A 21,340-nucleotide genomic window follows, 5' to 3' on the forward strand; every position below is an offset into this window, starting at 1 on the left:
TTCCTCCCACTTCCACTGCACACCGATGCCCGCTGATCACAGCCCCCTGCTGAAGCCCGCAGTTTTACAGAGCCTAGCGTGCATTAGCAGGATTTCTAAAAAGGAAAAGAGATGAATTTCTAAAAGCATTTAGTAGTTCTAGATGTCCTCAAATGCTAACATCGAGGAGAGGAATGCAGTATTTGAGAAGGCTAGACAAACCTTTTTCAGGAGGAAGCATCCAGGAAAATAGAGGAGAAAATGGAGAATGGAGGTTGGGACAGATTTGCAGGATTTAAAAAAAATATATATATATTTAATAAAATCAAGTAGCAGATGTCCTCAACTAAGAAATTATGAGATTGCTGAAGATCCTGGGGAGGGATGCAGTTATTCCAGCAAAAAGTTGACCAAAAAGAGATCATGCAGCACAGCTCTTCAAAGACACTTGGACAGGTTTGATGGACTAATAATAATAATCATCCCTAACTGCAATTAATGAGTCCAGCTAAGTGTCCCACCAGTTAAGCAAACTGCAGAAGACAGATGAACTATGCCTAACGGCCACCAAAGCACAGACACTGTACCCTTAACAGTGAAAGAATGTTCTTAATGCTTATTATTCAATGAGGGAGGCTATGGCAAAGTGATACTGGCAACAAATGCTACATGTATGGAAAGAGTGACAGTCAAAATATTCAAGAACAAAGCACTAAAAGAGTATGAAGACCATTTGGTTGAGTATTGGGTCCTGGAATTGGCATCAGAGAGCATTTTAAGGTACTCTTTACCTAGAACGGCGCCCATCGGGGTGATCGCGGGATCGCGGGCAGTACATAAACGGCCGCGACGCGATGCCCGCGATCACCGCGATTTTCCCATAGGGAACAATGTTAAAAAGCCAGATTGATCGCGATTTTGCATTCAATGGCTCAATGCCCGCGATTTTTCCATAGGAATCAATGTTAAATGGGCTACAGAGCCCAAATAGGCTCAATTAACCCTTAAATGTCACCCCAATTTTTTGACGCCACCCCACGATCCACGCCAACCCGAAGCGTGGCGAGCGCAGCGAGCCCGCGAGGGGCGGCGGTACGCGTCCTCCGACCTTTTCATGCCCTACTATCCACGTCGGCGTGGAGTTGAGAATAGAATAGTGTGGCGAGCGCAGCGAGCCACCGAGCCCGAAGCGTGGCGAGCGCAGCGAGCCCCGCGTGGGGACGCGGATACCTTCACAGTTATACGCGTCCCCTCGCGGACTTCACAGGTGTCCGTGGCGACGCGGACACCTGTGAAGCCCGCGAAGGGACACGTTTACCTGTGAAGGTATCCGCGTCCCCTCGCGGGGCTCGCTGCGCTCGCCACGCTTCGGGCTCGGTGGCTCGCTGCGCTCCCCACACTATTCTATTCTCAACTCCACGCCGACGTGGATAGTAGGGCATGAAAAGGTCGGAGGACGCGTACCGCCGCCCCTCGCGGGCTCGCTGCGCTCGCCACGCTTCGGGTTGGCGTGGATCGTGGGGTGGCGTAAAAAAATTGGGGTGACATTTAAGGGTTAATTGGGTCTATTTGGGCTCTGTAGCCCATTTAACATTGATTCCTATGGGAAAATCGCGGGCATTGAGGCATTTTACATTAAAATCGCGGTCAATTAGGCTTTTTAACATTGTTCCCTATGGGAAAATCGCGGTCATCGCGGGTACACGATTTTGATGTACCCGCGATTTACCCGCGATGACCGCGATTTTTTACCCCCGACGCCCGCGATTCTGATCGCGGGCGCCGTTCTAGGTAAAGAGTACCCATTTTAATAATTGGATATTATGCAGCCTGGTGAAGGGGATCTCCGCAATTTTCAGCAACTGCGTATTTATACGCAGCACTGATGCGGCATCAACTTTTAGGGTTGACCTATGGCTAGGCAAGCTAGCTGTGGCAGTAGCAATGCTAGTACCACACATCTCTACACACAGGGTCGCGCTACCTGCTCAGCAGATGATGCAGTGCAGGGAGGTGCCAGGCAGGAGAAGCGCTCTCCCTGCTCAGCATTCCTGCTAATGGCCGCTGCTGCGCCTGTCACACACTGTCTGATAGGTGCAGCATGAAGCTCCCTCCCACCCCCTGTGATAGCACCAGGGATAAAAGGGGTGGAGATACACAGACTTTGGGGGCAGAGCCACAAGGAAGTAGGGACAGGATGAGCAGCCAGACAGATTTAGGTAAGTGTAGGGAAATAGGAAGAGTGGGGCAGGGCATTATGTGTTTATGTGGAACTATTACAGTGGGCATTACGTATAAGCATTACTGTTTGTAGCTGTAGACATGTGTATAAGCGGCACTACAACTGCAGGCATAATGTATATAAGAGGAGATGCAACTGTGGGCATAATGTGTTTAAGCGCTGATAGGCCTGTGGGCATAATCTGTGTAAGCGGCAATACAACTGTGTACATAATTTGTATAAATGGCACAATGACTGCAGGCATAATTTGTGTAGGCGCAGCTACGACTGCGGTTATAGTGTGTAAGAGGCGCTACAACTGGGCATGTTGTGTATAAGTGGTGCTTCCTCTGCACGCATAATGTGTGTACGGTGCTATGACTGTGGACATAATATGTATAAGTGGTACTATATCTGTGGGCATAACGTGTAAGTAGCGCTACGGCTGCAGGCATAATATGTGTAAGTGACTGCAGGCATGAAATATATAAGCGGCCCTACGGCTGCGGGCATAATGTGTATAAGAGGCGCTATTACTGCAGACATAATATGTATTAGGTTCTACAACTGCAAGCATAATGTATATAAGGCACTTCAATTGCATGCAGAATGTGTTTAAGCGGTGATATGACTGTGGGCATAATGTGTATAAGGGGTGCTACTACCATGAACATTATGTTTATGAGGTGCTTCTAATGCAGGCATTATGTGTGTAAGCGGTGCTAGTCCTGTTGGCATTATGTATAAGGGGTGCTACTACTGCAAATATTATGTGTTAGATCCACTACTACTGTGGGCATTATGTGTGAACCAGTGGTTCCTTGCCCACAGCACATTTGTACTGTGGGCACACCATCTGGCAGCACCACCCACATGGCTGCTCACCACCGCCTGAGCTCCGCTGCTGCTCCCTGCTACTCTGGCTGCCAAACATTTCAAATGTGGCGCCTGCCACCAGCCTATAAGAGCTCACAGATTGGCAGTTAGCTAATTGCTGGACTGCAAGCTCCATTAGCTCATGAGTCAGTGCCATATAGTATTTGAAATATCAACTCAGTACCTCTGCAGGCTCCGCTCTCTTCTATTTCCCTATCTTCAGTAGCAAAAGCGGCGGCAGGATGGCAAATATCGGGTCCAGGGCTGTACAGGACTATATTACGCGATGACCAATACTGGGGGCATACTTTAATAGAAACATAGAAACTTGGAATTTGATGGCAGATAAGAACCACTTGGCCCATCTAGTCTGCCCATTTCTTAAACATGTTACCTCAAACTATATTTGATCCTTATTTTTTTGTACAGATATCAATATGCCTATCCCAAGTATGTTTACATTGTACTACTGTATTTGCCTCTACCACCTCTGATGGGAGGCTATTCCACTTATCTACTACTCTTTCTGTGAAGTAATTCTTCTTCACATTTCCCCTGAATCTTCCTCCCTCTAGTTTCAGTGCATGTCCTCGTGTTCTGTTGCTCCTCTTCCTATGAAGAATGTCTTCCACCTGTACCTTGTTAAAACCCTTGATATATTTTAAAGTTTCTATCCTGTCCCCCCTTTCCCTTCTCTGCTCTAAAGTATACATATTAAGGTATTTTAGACTTTCCTGGTATGCTTTGTGATGTTGGCCATGATTTTGCATTTTTTGCCATTAAACTGTAGTTGCCATGCTCTTGACCATTACTCTAATCTACCTATATCATCAATGATTTGTTTTACCCCTCCTGGTGTGTCTACCCTTTTGCATATCTTTGTGTCATCTGCAAACAGGCACATTTTACCCTTAATATATTACCACTAAAGATATTAAAAAGCACTGGTCCAAGTACAGATCTCTGGGGTATTCCACTTATAACCTTTCCCTCCTTTGACTGTACTCCGTTTACTACAACTCTCTGTTTTCTGTCCTGCAACCAAGATCTTGTCCATTCAACTATCTTAAAAAGACTGGTATTATTCAAGAATAATTGTAGAGAGTGCACTGAATTAAGCACATAATAGTATTTATTAAAACAGCAATTAAAAAGACTCAAATACAAAATAATATTAATTAATACATCTATGAATAGATTATGCGCACATTAACAACCACCTATACCTGTCACAGATCTGATGATAAGTAAAATGAGTTCGGTGGCTCTTACCCACTTATAGTTGGAAGTTGGAATGTCCAGAATGAAAAGCGGGGAGCTTGTTTATGTTGAAGTATGAAAAGATGGGGATTGAAGAATAAGTCCTTGTAAATATCCGTCCGGTAATCGCTAGCAGCGAGTTTATGGTATGCCAATATGGGGGGTGATGAATGGAGCCTGCATTTGTTGTGGGGAACTCACTGTCAATGAGATGACCGGTGAGTAGTTGTAATTGCCAGGAGCACATACAAGGCAGTCAGCGGCGCAGCTGGACGATATAGATGGACACCGTCTTATTCACCGGCGCGATGACCCGTTGAGAGAGTCGACGCCGGGAGGGACTGGATTCCAGCCGCACACTGCTGGTGTGAGTCCCAATGCAGGCTGTAACTCTCGGGGGTCCCGCTTGTTGTCCACAAGAAAGTGGTGGTAAATCCAAATTATCCAAGTTGGTAATTGGGTTTCTACTCAAATTAAAGGCGTGCTCTGAGTACATGTGTACTCTAATCAAAGATCCGATAATGATTGGTGGATTTACCTTTTAAAATTAGCAACCAGACACACTCCCATATCTTCTGAGGAAACCGTCTGATATCCGTGATGGAGAAATGCGTTAAGACTGGGAGGACCACTTGATACCTGCCACTCACTCTGCTCAGCTGTTTACAAACCTACCATCTCTTTCCCTCGGTGCTGGGTAAACCTGCAAGCTGAAGGGTGACCTGCGGCGAACCCCGACTGCCTTGGATAACAAGCGGGACCCCCGAGAGGTACAGCCTGCATCGGGACTCACACCAGCAGTGTGCGGCTGGAATCCAGTCCCTCCCGGCGTCGACTCTCTCAACGGGTTGTCGCGCTGGTGGATGAGACGGTGTCCATCTACATCGTCCAGCCGTGCCGCTGACTGCCTTGTATGTGCTCCCGGCAATTACAACTACTCACCGGTTGAAGCACTTCACATCATCTCATTGCAAGTGAGTTCCCCGCAACAACTGCAGGCTCCATTCATCACCCCCCCCCCCCCCCCATATTGGTATACCATACACTCGCTGCTAGCGATTACCGGACGGATATTTACAAGGACTTATTCTTCAATCCCCATCTTTTCATACTTCAACATAAACAAGATCCCCGCTTTTCATTCTGGACATTCCAACTTCCAACTATAAGTGGGTAAGAGCCACCGGACTCATTTTACTTATCATCAGATCTGTGACAGGTATAGGTGGTTGTTAATGTGCGCATAATCTATTCATAGATGTATTAATTAATATTATTTTGTATTTGAGTCTTTTTAATTGCTGTTTTAATAAATACTATTATGTGCTTAATTCAGTGCACTCTCTACAATTATTCTTGAATAATACCAGTCTTTTTAAGATAGTTGAATGGACAAGATATTGGTTGCAGGACAGAAAACAGAGAGTTGTAGTAAACGGAGTACAGTCAAAGGAGGGAAAGGTTACAAGTGGAGTACCCCAGAGATCTGTACTTGGACCAGTGCTTTATTCTTGAATAATACCAGTCTTTTTTCTTTATTTGGATCTACCAGTGATCCTATTGGGAGCTGCCATATAGATACTTTGTATTTTTTTTTAATGTTTTTATTAAGGCACCGTGGAATAAAATACAGCTTTTAAAAACACAGGTCGTACATTGTTATTATTTTCAGTCAAACAAGATTAATGTCATGGTACACTTATAAACATGGTCTGATGTTTTACCATAGTGTTGTAAAGTATTTTTCATAGATTTACAGTAACAAGTTGAGTGATCAGCATGACGGTATTAAACATGGGTAACAATCGAAATAGGAAGCATTATTGTATAATGACCGCCTGTGTCTGTAATACAAATATATTAAACAGGTAATTGGGATAAAATAGAAACAAATTTGTAGTTGATTAATTGAAATTAAGGTGTAACTCTCTCTCCTCTCTCCTGGCTCCCCCCCCCCCCCCCACTCCACGTCCCAATCTCTGAGCATTAAAAGTTTAGGTTGTCATCCCATCAATAGCGATGGGAGGATCATTAGCTGCTAGGCGTGATAAGTACCAGGATGTGTTCTGTAAGCTTTGGTGGATCTGTTGTCTCATATCTGCTGACCGTGTAGCAATATAGCTTTCCCATACTGTAAAAAATGCGTTAATTTTGTGTTCCCTGTCCAGGCTGACTTCTATTCAGTCCATCCTGAATAAGTGAAACAATTTGCATTTAAATAAAGAGAACGTTGGAGGTGATTAATAAATCCACTCATGAAGGATGGTCTTCCGGGTAGCTGCACTAATGGCCAGTAGGAGACGTTTGCCTCCCTTTGAAGTTCTCAAAGAGGGCGAGACAGTGCCAAGAATTGCCCAGTCTGGTGTAAATGGGATGTAGTTGACTAGTGATGATTCCGCATATTGTTTAATCTGTAGCCAAAATGTCCGGACTACTGCACATGACCAAAAGCTGTGGTCTAAATCTGCGTACGGTTTCCTGCATCTATAACATGTGTGGGATGTGGAGCGACCCATCAGGAAGCTTCTATGTGGGGATAAGTATGCACCATGGAAGATGTTTAAGAACATTTCTGTGTATGTGGCAGAGGATAGAATTTTGCAGGACTTTACAAGTGCTTTAAGTAAATCTTCGATTTCATAGTCTGGGAATTTGGACAGCCATTTTGACATTCCACTATTTAATTTTGTGTGGTCTAAGTCGATTTTAAAGTATCTGTAATAAAGGGATATGGCTTTCTGTAAAATGGGGGGTTTATTTAATAGTGCATCTATTGGGTTTATCCAGTCTTTATAAGAGAAGGATCTAATTACCGATGATATATAGTGTTGCGCCTGCAGAAAGGCCAGAGGATACGCCTCTAAGGTGCCAAATTTCCCAACTGCGGATGTAAAGGTCAGAACCTGTCAACTAGGCAGCTTAGGTTAGATAATCCTCCCACTCTCCATATCGTGAAGGGGTACGAGGCTAGCCCATTTTGGAATTCAGGGTTATTAATAAAGGGGAGCAGGAGGGATTTGTGAGAATTCAGGCCTGCTTTTTTTTTATTTATATATATATATATATATATATATTAATTTAATTTTGCGCCTGATTTACATATACAACTATCTTAAAATACAATCCCAAGCTTTCAAGTTTATTTAACAGTCTGCGATGTCGGACAGTGTCAAAAGCCTTAAAGTCTAGATAAGCTACATCTACAGCCCCACCTTGATCTATTACTTTAGTCACCCAGTCAAAAAAGTCAATAAGATTTGTTTGACATGATCTTCCCCCAGGCAAAACAGAAGTGTAGGCCAAACAATCGTGCACTAAATGACGGCAGCTTAGGATCAACAAACAATGAAGGACCACTTCATAAGCACATACAATACCAAAAAGGTGTCTGAAATTCCAGAGCGCTATCAGTAGGAGGCCTTCCTCTTTAGATATTATTTGTATGGTACCCAAAAGAGAAGGAAAAAAACAATAGTGTGATATGGTTACACTACGTAGAACACATCTTTAAAACAAATGAGGCTTTTGCTCGTACCACAGAGATTGGTCTACTTAATAGGTAGACAAATGCACTTGATTGGGGGGAATCTGGGTTCCACCAAAGGATCCGCTTTCTCTCATTAAACACCAGGAACAGGTGAAGCTCCAAAAAATGAAAGAAATGATATTGGTGCAGTACGTTTTAATAGTAACAGGTAAAACCAGAATGACACAGGAGGACTATAACAGAGGACCCTCACCGGATAGATATGTCTACAGATGTAAATGTAGACAAACAGCGCATAGGAATGTTACCACAGGCGTCCCCGGAATGCTGCTGGTATGAAGTATCAGGCAAGGTCCACCGAAGTCCTCTTTGTGTCACAGGTCAGGTTGGGGGGAACCCAGATTCCCCCCAATCAAGTGCATTTGTCTACCTATTAAGTAGACCAATCTCTGTGGTACGAGCAAAAGCCTCATTTGTTTTATAGATGTGTTCTACGTAGTGTAACCATATCACACTATTGGTTTTTTCCTTCTCTTTTGGGTACCATACAAATAATATCTAAAGAGGAAGGCCTCCTACTGATAGCGCTCTGGAATTTCAGACACCTTTTTGGTATTGTATGATCTTCCCCCAGTAAACCCATGCTGTTTCGGATAGTTGAAATTGCTGGTTTTGAGATATTCTACAACTCTTTGTTTGAAGAGTGTTTCCATCAATACCCGTACTACTGATGTAAGGCTCGCTGGTCGATAGTTGCTTACCCCTTTTTCTTGCTTCCACTTTTGTGCAGTGGGACTACATTCGCTGTATTCCAGTCCTCTGGGATTACTCCAGTAGCTATTGACTGGTTGAATAATTCTGTTAATGGTTTTACCAGCTCCCCTTCAAGCTCTTTTAGTATCCTTGGATGTATCCCATCTAGCCCCACTGATTTATCCACTTTCAGTTTTGAGAGTTCTATGAGGACTTTCTCCTATGTAAATGTACTTGTTTCTCCCTCATTTTTCTGACTATACTTGCAACTTAACTGTGGCCCCTTCCCCTCTCTTTCAGCAGTGAGTACTGATCAGAAATAATTATTAATATGATCTGCTATTACATTACATAAATTGTGTTTAAATGTCATCCTTAGGGTTAATTATGTGGTGGGATTAGCTTCTGTTTGTTCACATGTTATAATCGGAAGCCCCAAACAATAGTTTTACTTCTTATATTGACCAATTTGAATTTTAATCACTCTTGGACCACTAACCTAAGGCACCCCTGCAAGTGTCCTAAGGTACCCCAGGGTGCCATGGCACACAGTTTTTGAACCACTGTACTATGGTATAATGCAGGAGTGGATCCAGGATAAAATGACAGGGGGGGCACCATGATAAAAAAGGGTTTGGGTGGGGGAGGGGCGGTGTTAGTGGTGCCAGTGTACATGCTAAGAGAGTGGCAGGAGAGGGTGGGAATGGAATTAAAAATAGTCCCTGGCATTTAAAGTACGCAGGCTCACCATGGCGACAAAAGGCGCGCTCCGGAAAAGGGTGTGTGGCCACTCAACAGGGGCGCGTGTCAACACCATATACAACTTCTACACATTATGAAACAAAATACTAGACCCCATTATACTTGCCCCTTACACATGATGCCAAATGGAATGAGCCAAAATCGACATAATGCCACATGGATTGAGACAAAATTCAAATAATGCCACATGGATTGTGTCAAAATTCACATAATGCCACATGGATTGAGCCAAAATTTACATAATAACACACACGGATTAAGCCAAAATTCACATAATGCCAAATGGATTGTGTCAAAATTCACATAATGCCACATGGATTGGGAAAAAATTCACATAATGCCACACGGCCTGAGCCAAAATTCCCATAATGCCACATGGATTGAGCCAAAATTCACATAATGCCACACGGATTGAGCCAAATGCATAAAATGCCATACGGATTGAGCCAAAATTCACATAATGCCACATGGATTGAGCCAAAATTCACATAATGCCACATGGATTGGGAAAAAATTCACATAATGCCACACGGACTGAGCCAAAATTCCCATAATGCCACATGGATTGAGCCAAAATTCACATAATGCCACACGGATTGAGACAAAATTCACATAATGCCACATGGATTGAGCCAGAATTCACATAATGCCACACAGATTAAGCCAAAATTCACAATACACTTCATAAACAGGGACATTGTCCACCAAAGCCTCACATAAAACATTTACACCATAATGTCCATTACACGTTAAGTTACAAGCCATTATGTCCATTATGTGTTATGCCAAACACAATAATGCCTATTAAAAATTATGCTACATAAGTGCTGCTTCTCTTCATGCTCATTGCCAAGGGTTCCATGCTCATTGCCAGAGGTTCCATGCTCATTGCCATGTGGGATTACATGCTCATTGCCAAGGGGGAATACATGCTCGTGGTAAATGGGGGACAGCCGCCGCCAGGCAGAAGTGATAGCCACTGACAGTGGCAGAGCCTGGCTGTATTCAGAGCACTGCAGGTCCCGGCTATTTGAAATAATACCCCTTTCACACCAGAAAATGCATTCCCAGGTTGGCCCCTTTTACACCAGCCTAGTCCCTGCATTTTCTGGTGTGAGGGGGAGAGAAACCACCCCTCCCCCCTTTAACCAGTTATCTCATTTAACCGGCTATATCTTCGGAACCAACTGACCCATTTACATGAGACAAGAATTATATTGAAGAACTTTTGAGTGGGCTTTGAATGATTTTTGGTCCAGTGAAACTGGAACGTTTGGTTCCAGAGTAATCTGTCCTCAAAGAACATGAACAGCATGAAATTCCATTTCAAAAATTAAAAAATTGGTTTACACGCAATATCTCTGGAACCGATTGACCGATTTGGACCATCCTGGAATCATATTGAAGGCCCAGCGATTTGGAATTTAATGAAATCAACCACAAGCTTCTGTGATGCCAGAACGGGAACTGGCAGCCGTCGGAATCGGGTGGGGGTCGGAATTGACGGGTCCCATATTATCCTATGGGGAAAAAACATTACAGGTTTGCCAGGCGATATCTCCGGTTCCCGGGGGGCTAGAGACACGGGGCTAGGCTCGTTGGAAATCTCTGGTCCTCAGCTACAAAATGACAGGGGGGGCACGTGCCCGGGTGCCCCCCCCCTGAATTCGCCACTGGTATAATGTGTATAAGGGGCTCTCCTGTATGGCATAATGTGTATAAGTGGCACTAATGTGCATTGTAGTGTGAATAACTGACACTACTGTGGGGTGTCATGCAAAAAACAGACACTACTGTGCAGTATCATGTTAAATGGTACTATTATACCTGTCCTCACCTAAGCTATAAAATATCCATATTAATAGAAACCCAATGTCTGCAACCTGTCCTGACCCCTGGCTATGTATGACTGGGGCATATTCATTTGCAATATTCTTAACACTCTGCTACTCTCAACAAAAGTAAAAAATGGCCATCAGATTGGTTAACATCGATTGTGGTATGGTAAGTGACCAATGACAGTTGCCAACTATGCAATGGATTGATGGTTATGCCTGTTTTTTCACTGGCACACAACTGGAACCTCAGACATGCCCAAAGTTAGGGGACTTTACCTTGTGAGAAATGCCTGCGAGTTATGCCATTATTTTTTTTATCTCTGTGGGGCATGCCCACCCCTCCAGTGGGGAGTTGGATATGCCCTTTGTTCGTCTCTCCTGTGTATAGAGCCATGTTCTCTCTAGCTTGGATAATGGGGTATTGATTAAAACCGGATTGGACAGGATCCATTCATCAATATCTGTTATTCTGGAGTTTGTAGTGTCCACTCCGGTGGGATTCATTGCCGGGGTTGCATTACCAGGGGTATCCAGATCATAGATGGACAGTACCTAGGCCAACATAATTTTTCATGATTTTGTTTTGTACTTTGTCATATTTTACCATCCACGTGGACTACAAATGTAGTTCGGTGGGGCTGCTGTGACACACATCACTAGGGTGAAGAGAAGGAGTAGAATACAGCCTTCCTGTATGGTCCGGGGGTTTAATAAAAATCGGAACGGTCCAGACCACACGGAGAGGCTGTAATCTACCCTTCCCTACATGCTCCAGAACGCAGAGTTTGATGTCTGGTCCGGCATTCTTGGATCCGAGTCTGGTTTTTACTTAGGCCCTGGATAATGCATGCCCACAGCACCTAATCACCAGGGGTGTAACGATGGTGGAGCACGAGCTCCGGAGGATCACAGGAAGTAGGAGCCATTCCTGCACTGCCAGCCCGCTCCCGGCGGTGTCCAGGTGATGTGTTGTCTGCTGCTATTTTCAATTCACGTCTCCCGCTGTACTGCTAGCCAATAGGCACTTGTGGTCCAGCAGCCAATCAGAAGCAGCCAATCAGAAGCAGCATTGGTGGCTGCTGGACTGCGAGCACCTATTGGCTAGCGGTCCAGCAGGTGACTTGAATTGAAAATAGTGGAGGGGAGCTGGGCACAGCGGGATGCGGGCTGCTGCAGAATTCAGTCCCCCTTGGCAACGAGCAATTTCAGTCCCCCTTGGCAACGAGCAATTTTAGTCCCCCTTGGCAACGAGCAGTTTCAGTCCTCCTTGGCAATGAGCAATTCCAGTCCCCCTTGGCAATGAGAAAAACAAGAAATGGAGTATCTGCGCTGTTTTATTATTATTTAATAACTTGCACCATGGATGAAGTCACTTCACATACACAATTTTTATCTGTTTATGAATATTTATTTTCATTTATTTGTATAAGAAAATAAAATAAGTTTTTTATATAAACATTTACGTGTATATACCGATTGCATGATAAACAATATTTATGCAATCGCTATAAATACTTTCATATATATCTGTAGGTGGCCGCCTATAAAAATTGTAATGTATTTTATATGATCTTTTCTTATACAAATAAATGAAAATAAATATTCATAAACAGATAAAAATTGTGTATGTGAAGTGACTTCATCCATGGTGCAAGTTATTAACCCCTTCCCGACATATGACGTACATTTACGTCATATGTCGGTTGGGGGGGAATCAAGCCAGCTCACGGAGTGAGCTGGCTTGAAAGAGAGCAGGTAATGGCTGTATATTACAGCCATGTCCCTGCTCTCACGGCCACGAGCGGCGAGTTCGCCGATCGCGGCCGTTTAACCCTTTAAGCACCGCGGGCAAAGCGCCCGCAGTGCTTAAATAGCTGATCGGAGGGGGGGCGCCCCCCTCCGGCACCGATCGGGGCCCCCCGCAGCGCGATCGGAGGGTGCCGATCGGTTGCCATGGTAGCCAGGGGTCTAATGTAGACCCCTGTGCTGTCCGTGTATGCATACCTATTACATCCTGCCTCAGGCAGGATGTAATAGGAAGTGCATAAAATCACTACGTTCAGCCATAGAGCTCTATGGCTGAACCTAGTACAGGCGATCGCGCCCCCTAGTGGTCAAGTACACTAGGGGGCCTTGTAGTAAAAGTAAAAAAAAAAAAAAAATAAAGTTAAAAAAAAAAAAAAAAAAAAAAATATTAAAAGTTCAAATCACCCCCCTTTCCCCATTTCCCAAATAAAAATAAATAAATAATAAAAAAAATAAACATATTTGGTATCGCCGCGTTCCTAAAAGTCCGATCTATTAAAATATAACATTAGTTATCCCGCACGGTTAAAGGCGTAAACGGAAAATAATCCCCAACGCCAAAACTACGTTTTTTGGTCGCATCGCCTACCCAAAAAAAAATAGCTAAAAGAGATCAGAAAGTCGCCCATATCCCATAATGGTATTCATTAAAAAGTACACTTCAGCCCGCAAAAAATGAGCCCTCACCCAGGTCCGTAGGTGGAAAAATAAAAAAGTTATAAGCCGCAGAACATGGCGACGCGACGCAAATTCGAAAAACCGTAACATTTTCTATTTTTTTTTTTAGTGGTAAAATGTAACGAAAACTATATAAGTTTGGTATTACCGGAATCGTAACGACCCATAGAATAAAGATAACCCATCATTTTAAACGAACTATGAACTCCAAAAAAACCGTAACCAGCGCAAAATTGTGGAATTGCGTTTTTTTTTTTTTACCCCACATTGAATTATTTCCTGATTCCCCAGAATATTATACGGTATAGTAAATGGTACCATTAGAAAGTACAACTTGTCCCGCAAAAAAAAAGCCCTCATGTGTCTATATAGCCGGAAAATTAAAAAAGTTACGCTTATTTGAACGCAAGGAGGAAAAAAAAAAAAAAAATTACCTTAAAAGGCAATGTCGGGAAGGGGTTAAATAATAATAAAACAGCGCAGATACTCCATTTCTTGTTTTTCTAATTGTCTCTATTTATCTGTCTAGAACCTGTACCTTAAAAAGTCGGGTGATAAACAGATTGGGTGTATCCACACTGGTACACATGGGAGAACTGCAAGCTAAAATACAGAACTACTAGATTCCAAATTATTTTGGGTTAAATATTGACTATCTGTACAACTGATACCAACTAGCGCCCAATATTCCACTAATTTAGTGGTTTCCCCCCCCTTGGCAATGAGCCATTTTAGTCCCCCTTGGCATCGAGCATGAAGCCCCTGGCATCAAGCATGAAGTTCCTAGCAATGAGCATGTAGGTAAATGGCACTTATGTGTCAAATGTGTAATGAGCATTATGGTTTGTTATATATTATGTAATGGGCATTATGTATTAATATGTATGCGCTATATAAGAAACTGTTATTAAATAAATAAATAATAAATAAATTATGGTTTGTATATAGTATGCATTGGGCATCATGTGTGGCCTTATGTGTAATTGGCATTACGGCACATGGCTTTATGTGTAATGGGTATTACAAAGTTCGCTAAAATGTGCAATGGGCATTACGATGTGTGGTATAATGTAATGTTATGCGCCCCCTTTTCACCGTGCAAGAGCCCCGCCTACTACAAATCAGGGCGGAGAGGGGGCGCAAAATATGCCTTTGCTCCGGGCACGGTGGCACCTAGCTACATCACTGTTAATCACTACTTGCTCTGCTAAGCGGAACAGGAACTTAACCCAACACTGCAGGGATACGGCAACCTGCAGGTGAAAAAGTCCCCCGAAAAGCGAATGGACACTCAAAGCTAAATATATAGTACTAGACAATTCTATTATTAGATTTAAAGAAGTAATACAGCACTCAAGGAATAGAGCCTACACCTGAATAGAGGACATAATTTAGCATGTCACAATATTTATTTTAATAAATATATATACATATATAGGTACTTGTGTATTATCACGGCGCCCATCGCATAACAGAGCACGGTTTTTAATCGCCATTGCATGCCATACACCCGATGCACAGCGATGCGATTTAAGCCCCCTATACGATTTTAAATTGTATAAGCACCCTAATGGGTGTTTTTAAGCACCCTAAAGGGTGCTTACAATGTTAAATGCACCCCCACGCCCCCCCCCGTTATGAACGTGAACCCGAAGCGTGGCGAGCGCAGCGGTATGCGTCCTTCGACCTTTTCATACCCCCACTATCCACGAGTTGATTTTATATAGTGTGGCGAGCGCAGCAAGTCCCGCTAGGGGACGCGTATTACTTTATGTATTACGCATCACCTCGCCACGCTTCGGGCTCGGTGGCTCGCCACACTATATGAAATCAACTCCACGCCGACGTGGATAGTGGGGGTATGAAAAGGTCGGAGGACGCGTACCGCCGCCACGCTTCAGGTTCACGTTCATAGTGGGGGTGGCGTGGGGGTCCATTTAACATTGTAAGCCCCCATTAGGGTGCTTATACAATTTATAATCGCATTGTATGCCATATACAATTTGGGACATTGCGGAATATCGCATCGCATCCCATCGCATGGTCTGCGATGCGATTGGCGCCGTGATATCTCTCTCTCTCCCTCTCCCTCTCTCTCTCTCCGCATGGAAATCTTATCATGGTGACTGTTCTCGCAGCTGGATGATGCCCACATCCGGCTACAGGGGGCGCTGTGGTCTGTGCTCTCTCCGCCTTTCTCGGTCCCTTCTCTCCGCCCCCCGGTTCTTTCTCCCAGGTCGGCATTTCCCGCTCTCCGTGCTGTCGGCCGTCCTTCTAGTGGCTCCAGCTCTCACAGGCCATCGCTCGGCCCGCGGTGTTTCCAGGGAGCTTCCCCGCTTAGCTGCAGCGTGGTCGGGCAGGTACAGTAGGAGAGGCGCGCGGGAAGCCCGGCCTGCTCCGGGAGGGAGCAGAGGAGCCCCGGCCCGGGTACAGGATGGCGGTGAGCCTGGATAAAGAGGCCTATTACCGTCGGATCAAACGTCTGTACAGCAACTGGAAGGTGATGAGCTGCTCCCCCATATGTGCATGTGTATATAGTGTACATCGTGCCGCCGCGCGTGTGGTGCTGCCTCCTCGCCTCAGCATGCTTCTTCCAGTACCGCCTCGTTGCACATCACTATCCTATGCGATTTATATAATGTGTACATTTACACGCACAGTAATTGCGCTTGTAACCAGCATTGGATGTTGTAATTAATATGCTAAAAATGTATATGATCTACACCTGAAGCCGTATATAGAGCAGTGCTGTACATCAGTGTGTAGTGTTGCTGGAATTGAACATGCTAACAAATGTGTTTTATCTATCTTTTTGCTATTTCCTAAAATCTTATGTAATGATTATAAAATTAAAGGAAGATTGTGTCTGGCTTTGCCTATGATGAGTTTGCCATGCTAATACTGATGCTCTGGCCAAAGCGTGTGCTTTCTGTGCTGGTAGCGTGTGAGTGTATCCAACTTACTGAGGCTGCCGTAGTTGACACCACCTTCCCAGCATCATCCCACTTGTTTTAGCAGTCTTTTATTGCAGTGCCCCGTCACTGTTTTTACGAGGCCCATGGATGCTGATGGTGTTTATTTATTTATTTTTGGCAGAAAGGTGAAGATGACTTCTCCAATGTGGATGCTATTGTGGTTTCAGTGGGAGTGGATGAGGAGATTGTATATGCCAAGTCCACTGCTCTGCAGGTAAATATGATTAATATGTATAGTAGCAGAATGTGATTATAGCGTCATTATGGTACTCCGTGGCTTAACATATTTGTGATGAAGACAAGACTGCTTTAAACTATAACATATATGTATTTTTAAGTTCAAGATAGTCCCATTTGGTGCAAAAATTGCATTTATGTATGCGGTTTTATTCTTCGTGTGCTGTTAAGTGTATTTTGCATAGAACGTGATCCCTAGCATTCTGTAATCTGGTGTCCTATATAACTTTGTTCCCATGTTTTGTTTTTAGACCTGGCTTTTTGGGTATGAGTTAACAGACACAATAATGGTGTTTTGCGAGGACAAAATATTCTTCATGGCCAGCAAGAAAAAAGTGGAATTTCTAAAGCAAATTGCAAATACAAAAGGCAATGAGAATGCCAATGGAACCCCAGCAATCACACTGCTCATCCGGGAGAAGGTAAATCCTTAGACTTGAAGATACTTCATTGAAGGAAAGTGCCAGCTGCTTTTGTATTGGTTATCTGCTTTCTCATTGATAGTATAAAGTCCCATAAACCTTAGGCAATATTGTTCACAGTATCGCTTAGTGTGTACACAATATTGTTAACGATGTGCGCTCCCCTGCGTCAAGTACCCCCTCCCTCATCTGAAAATGTTCTCCATATTTCCCCCTGGCATCAGCAAGTGTGTTTGCACCGGATCTCGTCGCCACCAATATTGTCATGGGGGGGGGGGACTAGTTTAGTGTTTATGGGGCTTAAGAGCCACTGGCAGCCAACATTGACAATAAAGGCCCCTGGAGCACATGACTGAATGCTGTCTGCAATCTGTCAGAATGTTGTACCCCACAGTATATGGGATTTTTCTTCTGGTTCTGTTATCCAGCTCCCTGATTCTGTTCCACGCAACAAAAAGAAATCCCTGACGTGTGCTTTATTAGGACACTGTCAGAATCTCTAGTGTACAGAAAGTATTGCACAGTTTGGGATTATGTAGACTATAATATTGGTAATCTGCTTTAGATATTAGACACCAGTTTACATCATTGACTCCTCCCTCTTTCACCCCCCCACATTCATGCTCTCTCTGTCTTGCCGCTTTCACCTATGCAACATCTCACGCATCAGACCATTCCTCTCCACTGACGCGACCAAAATTCTCATTCACTCCCTTGTCATCTCCCGCCTTGACTACTGCAACATCCTTCTCTCTGGGCTACCTCTCACCCGCTTCGCACCTCTCCAAACCATTCTTAACGCTGCTGCTAGGCTCATCTTCCTCTCCCGCCGCTCTACCTCCGCCTCCCCCTCTGTCTATCTCTTCACTGGCTCCCCATTCCTTTCCGAGTTCTCTTTAAACTCCTCACCACCACCTACAAGGCTCTCTCCTCCACCGCTCCTTACCTCTCTTCACTGATCTCTATCCACACTCCCTCCCATCCTCTTCGCTCCATCGCTGACCTCTCACCTAATCACCTCCTCCCACTCCCGTGTCCAAGACTTCTCTCGCGCTGCCCCCCTGCACTGGAACAACCTCCCGCCACCCATCAGGCTTTCTGATTCCCTTACCTCCTTCAAGCGCTCCCTCAAAACCCACTTTTTTCGACTAGCCTATCCCCCCTCCTAACCTCTTTTGATCCTCCTATCCTGCCTCCGTTCCCCTCCGTTCCTACTTTTCCTGTTGTTTTTCGTTCGTCCACCCACCTATTTTTAGTATGTTAACTCTTACGAGTAGGGTCCTCCTGCCTCACGTACTCACCCTACCTCTTTACCTCACCTGTCCTCCTTTCCTGTTCTTCTCTTCCTCTGTTTCATCTTCAGTCTCCACGACAATTTTGACACCTACTTCTGAACTGATGCTGATTTTATTTCTACCAGCTATACCCCTATTTATACTGTATTTTTCAACACACCCTGTACGTTACCTTGTCATTTGTTTTTTTGTTTGCTATGTACGGCGCTGCGGACACTTTGCAGCGCCTTATAAATAAACGTACTACTACTACCAGTTTGGGGGTTCTCTACTTTGGATGTTAGCCACCTCAAATATTGCTATTAGATCAGGACTTTGTATATTCTTTTTTTTTTTTGGTATAATAAACAGCCTCCCTTTATGCTGTGTTTTTATTCTTTTTGTCCTTTCTGTGTTTTAGCAAAATGAAAGTAACAAGGCAAACTTTGACAAGATGTTAGAGGCCATTCGAGGCAGCAAAAAGGGAAAGCGCATTGGTGTATTTAGCAAAGACAAATTCCCAGGGGATTTTATGAAAAGCTGGTATGACTGCTTGAACAAAGAGGATTATGAGAAGGTAAAAAACTCTTGGGGAAAATAAAACATAGCTTACAGTTTAAACTTTAGTAATATTATTGTTTCTACCTTACACCTGGGGGTGCATTCAATGCGGCCAGCGACGGGGTTTTTATGGTGAGGATGGCCAACCATCCTCACCTTTTAACCCCCTCGCCGGCCGCTCGCCCTATTCTATTTTCTGGAGGAACTCGCTGTGAGAAGATGGCCAGGTTCGTGGCTAATGCAGGGAGCCTGCTGCATTTGAAAGCTGCACATGCTATTTCCACCTCACTTTTTAGAAATATAACTAGCAATAGGCACTGCTCGCCGTCATAGCTCGCCCCTTAAAACATTGAGTATACTTCCATGTGTGTGTGTATATATATATGTATATATATATATATATATATATATATATATATATATATATATATATATATATATATATATATATATATATATATATATTCTATCCAGACTTCTCAGCCTACCACTCCTAGTCCGTGTCAGCCTTTACTTGCTTTGATTTCCTCTCCCCCCTAAGGTAAAATAACCTCATATGCAGTAAAGAAATCGGGTATTACATGTAAGGTTTCTGAATACAAATAATTGCTTCCTTTATTCCAATCCTACGCATGTTTCGGGAGTGAAACAGATATCGGGAACAATATGTTGTTTTATGTGTGTTTATTTACTTAAATGGAGGTACTGAGTGGGGTTAGTAGCTAAGGGGGGAAATGGTTATGGGGAGGGGGTGTGTTAGGATTAGAGGGAGGGTTAGAGTTCTATTACTGGGTTGTGTGGGGTTCTGTCCAATGGGATCACACTATTTGAGAAAAAACTGATACAATTTTCTACTTTACTACAGAGGATATTTATCTAGCATATCTGAAACCTAAAATGTCTTGTCATGCTCTTTAGATGGATATTAGTGCTGCTGTAGCTTACACAATTGCTGTAAAAGAGGATGGTGAATTAAACCTAATGAAGAAAGCCTCTACTATTACCTCCGATGTCTTCAACAAATTCTTCAAAGAGCGTGTCATGGAGATTGTGGATGCAGATGAGGTGAGAAAACACAGTAGATTATAGCTCATGATTTGTGAAGTAATATTAGTTTTTTTGATTTTGTATTTTACATGTTCAGAGGATTTTGTAACTATGATACAACATGATTAAATGTTATTGTTTCGGAACAGATGCAATATATATGCATTTTTTTTTTACATTCAATACAGAAAGTGCGTCATAGCAAGCTTGCAGAGTCGGTAGAGAAAGCCATAGAGGACAAAAAATACTTAGGAGGAACTGACCCTTCCACCATTGAAATGTGTTATCCACCCATTCTCCAGAGTGGAGGCAACTATAATCTCAAATTCAGCGTCGTCAGGTGGGTTTCTGAACTTAATTTAAGACCTTTAACTTTTAATGTTAACTGGAATTCTAAAGGTACGGTGTCTTAGGTAAATAACAGTTTACTCAAAGTATGGCTATACCTCCTGCTAATATATGGATTGTTATATAAATGTATTGAAATTGTATTTTCCTTTTCAGTGACAAAAATCACATGCACTTTGGGGCGATCACATGTGCCATGGGGGTACGCTATAAGTCTTACTGCTCCAATTTAGTGCGCACTCTTATGGTGGACCCCACACAAGAAATGCAAGACAACTATAACTTCCTGTTACAGTTGCAGGATGAGTTATGCAAGGAACTTAAACATGGTATGTGTGAAGTTGGTATCTGTGACTGAATAGTATAGAAGTTCTTTCATACACCAATATATACCCAAACATCAGTGGCAATCTGTTCCAAAATTTGGCATTACTAACCTTTGCTCGTTATTGCCCTAGGTACGAAAATTTGTGACGTTTATCAGGCAATAATGGATCAGGTGAAGAAACAGAAACCAGAGCTGATGAGCAAGATCACAAAGAACCTGGGGTATGTGTATTATAGTGTTTTCTGTATTATATACCACGATGTAGATAACATAACCAAATAATTTTTCTATATTTTAGCGCTTAACATTTTCATTTTACTTTCTCTTTAGCTTTGCAATGGGAATAGAGTTCCGGGAAGGATCTCTTGTAATCAACAGTAAAAATCAATACAAACTAAAGAAAGGTAAGTACTCCTAATCAGTGTTTCCAAACTTTAGTGTTCCTGTCTGTTGTTTACTGAAAAATAGGTACTGGATTATCAAACAAT

At 43.4% G+C, this 21,340-nt stretch overlaps 1 protein-coding gene and 1 non-coding gene across 2 annotated transcripts in view; both read left to right on the forward strand.

Annotated features, from left to right (window-relative positions):
- The first annotated feature begins 15,795 nt into the window (after positions 1 to 15,795).
- SUPT16H (SPT16 homolog, facilitates chromatin remodeling subunit) overlaps positions 15,796 to 21,340 on the forward strand; it is a 31,655-nt gene continuing 26,110 nt past the window's right edge. The window contains exons 1-9 of the mRNA XM_083144967.1: positions 15,796 to 16,160; positions 16,757 to 16,849; positions 17,124 to 17,294; positions 18,990 to 19,145; positions 20,048 to 20,194; positions 20,365 to 20,516; positions 20,681 to 20,853; positions 20,983 to 21,073; positions 21,183 to 21,256. Of these exons, the coding sequence (XP_083001093.1) occupies positions 16,095 to 16,160; positions 16,757 to 16,849; positions 17,124 to 17,294; positions 18,990 to 19,145; positions 20,048 to 20,194; positions 20,365 to 20,516; positions 20,681 to 20,853; positions 20,983 to 21,073; positions 21,183 to 21,256 (1,123 nt within the window). The 5' untranslated portion in view covers positions 15,796 to 16,094. The remainder of the gene's footprint in view (positions 16,161 to 16,756; positions 16,850 to 17,123; positions 17,295 to 18,989; positions 19,146 to 20,047; positions 20,195 to 20,364; positions 20,517 to 20,680; positions 20,854 to 20,982; positions 21,074 to 21,182; positions 21,257 to 21,340) is intronic.
- LOC146045616 (small nucleolar RNA U6-53/MBII-28) lies at positions 16,534 to 16,631 on the forward strand. The gene has a single exon (XR_014465530.1). It is a non-coding gene; the product is annotated as a small nucleolar RNA U6-53/MBII-28 (small nucleolar RNA).

The sequence above is a fragment of the Crinia signifera genome, chromosome 1, assembly GCF_055691185.1.
Source record: "Crinia signifera chromosome 1, ASM5569118v1, whole genome shotgun sequence".
Lineage (NCBI taxonomy): Eukaryota > Metazoa > Chordata > Amphibia > Anura > Myobatrachidae > Crinia > Crinia signifera.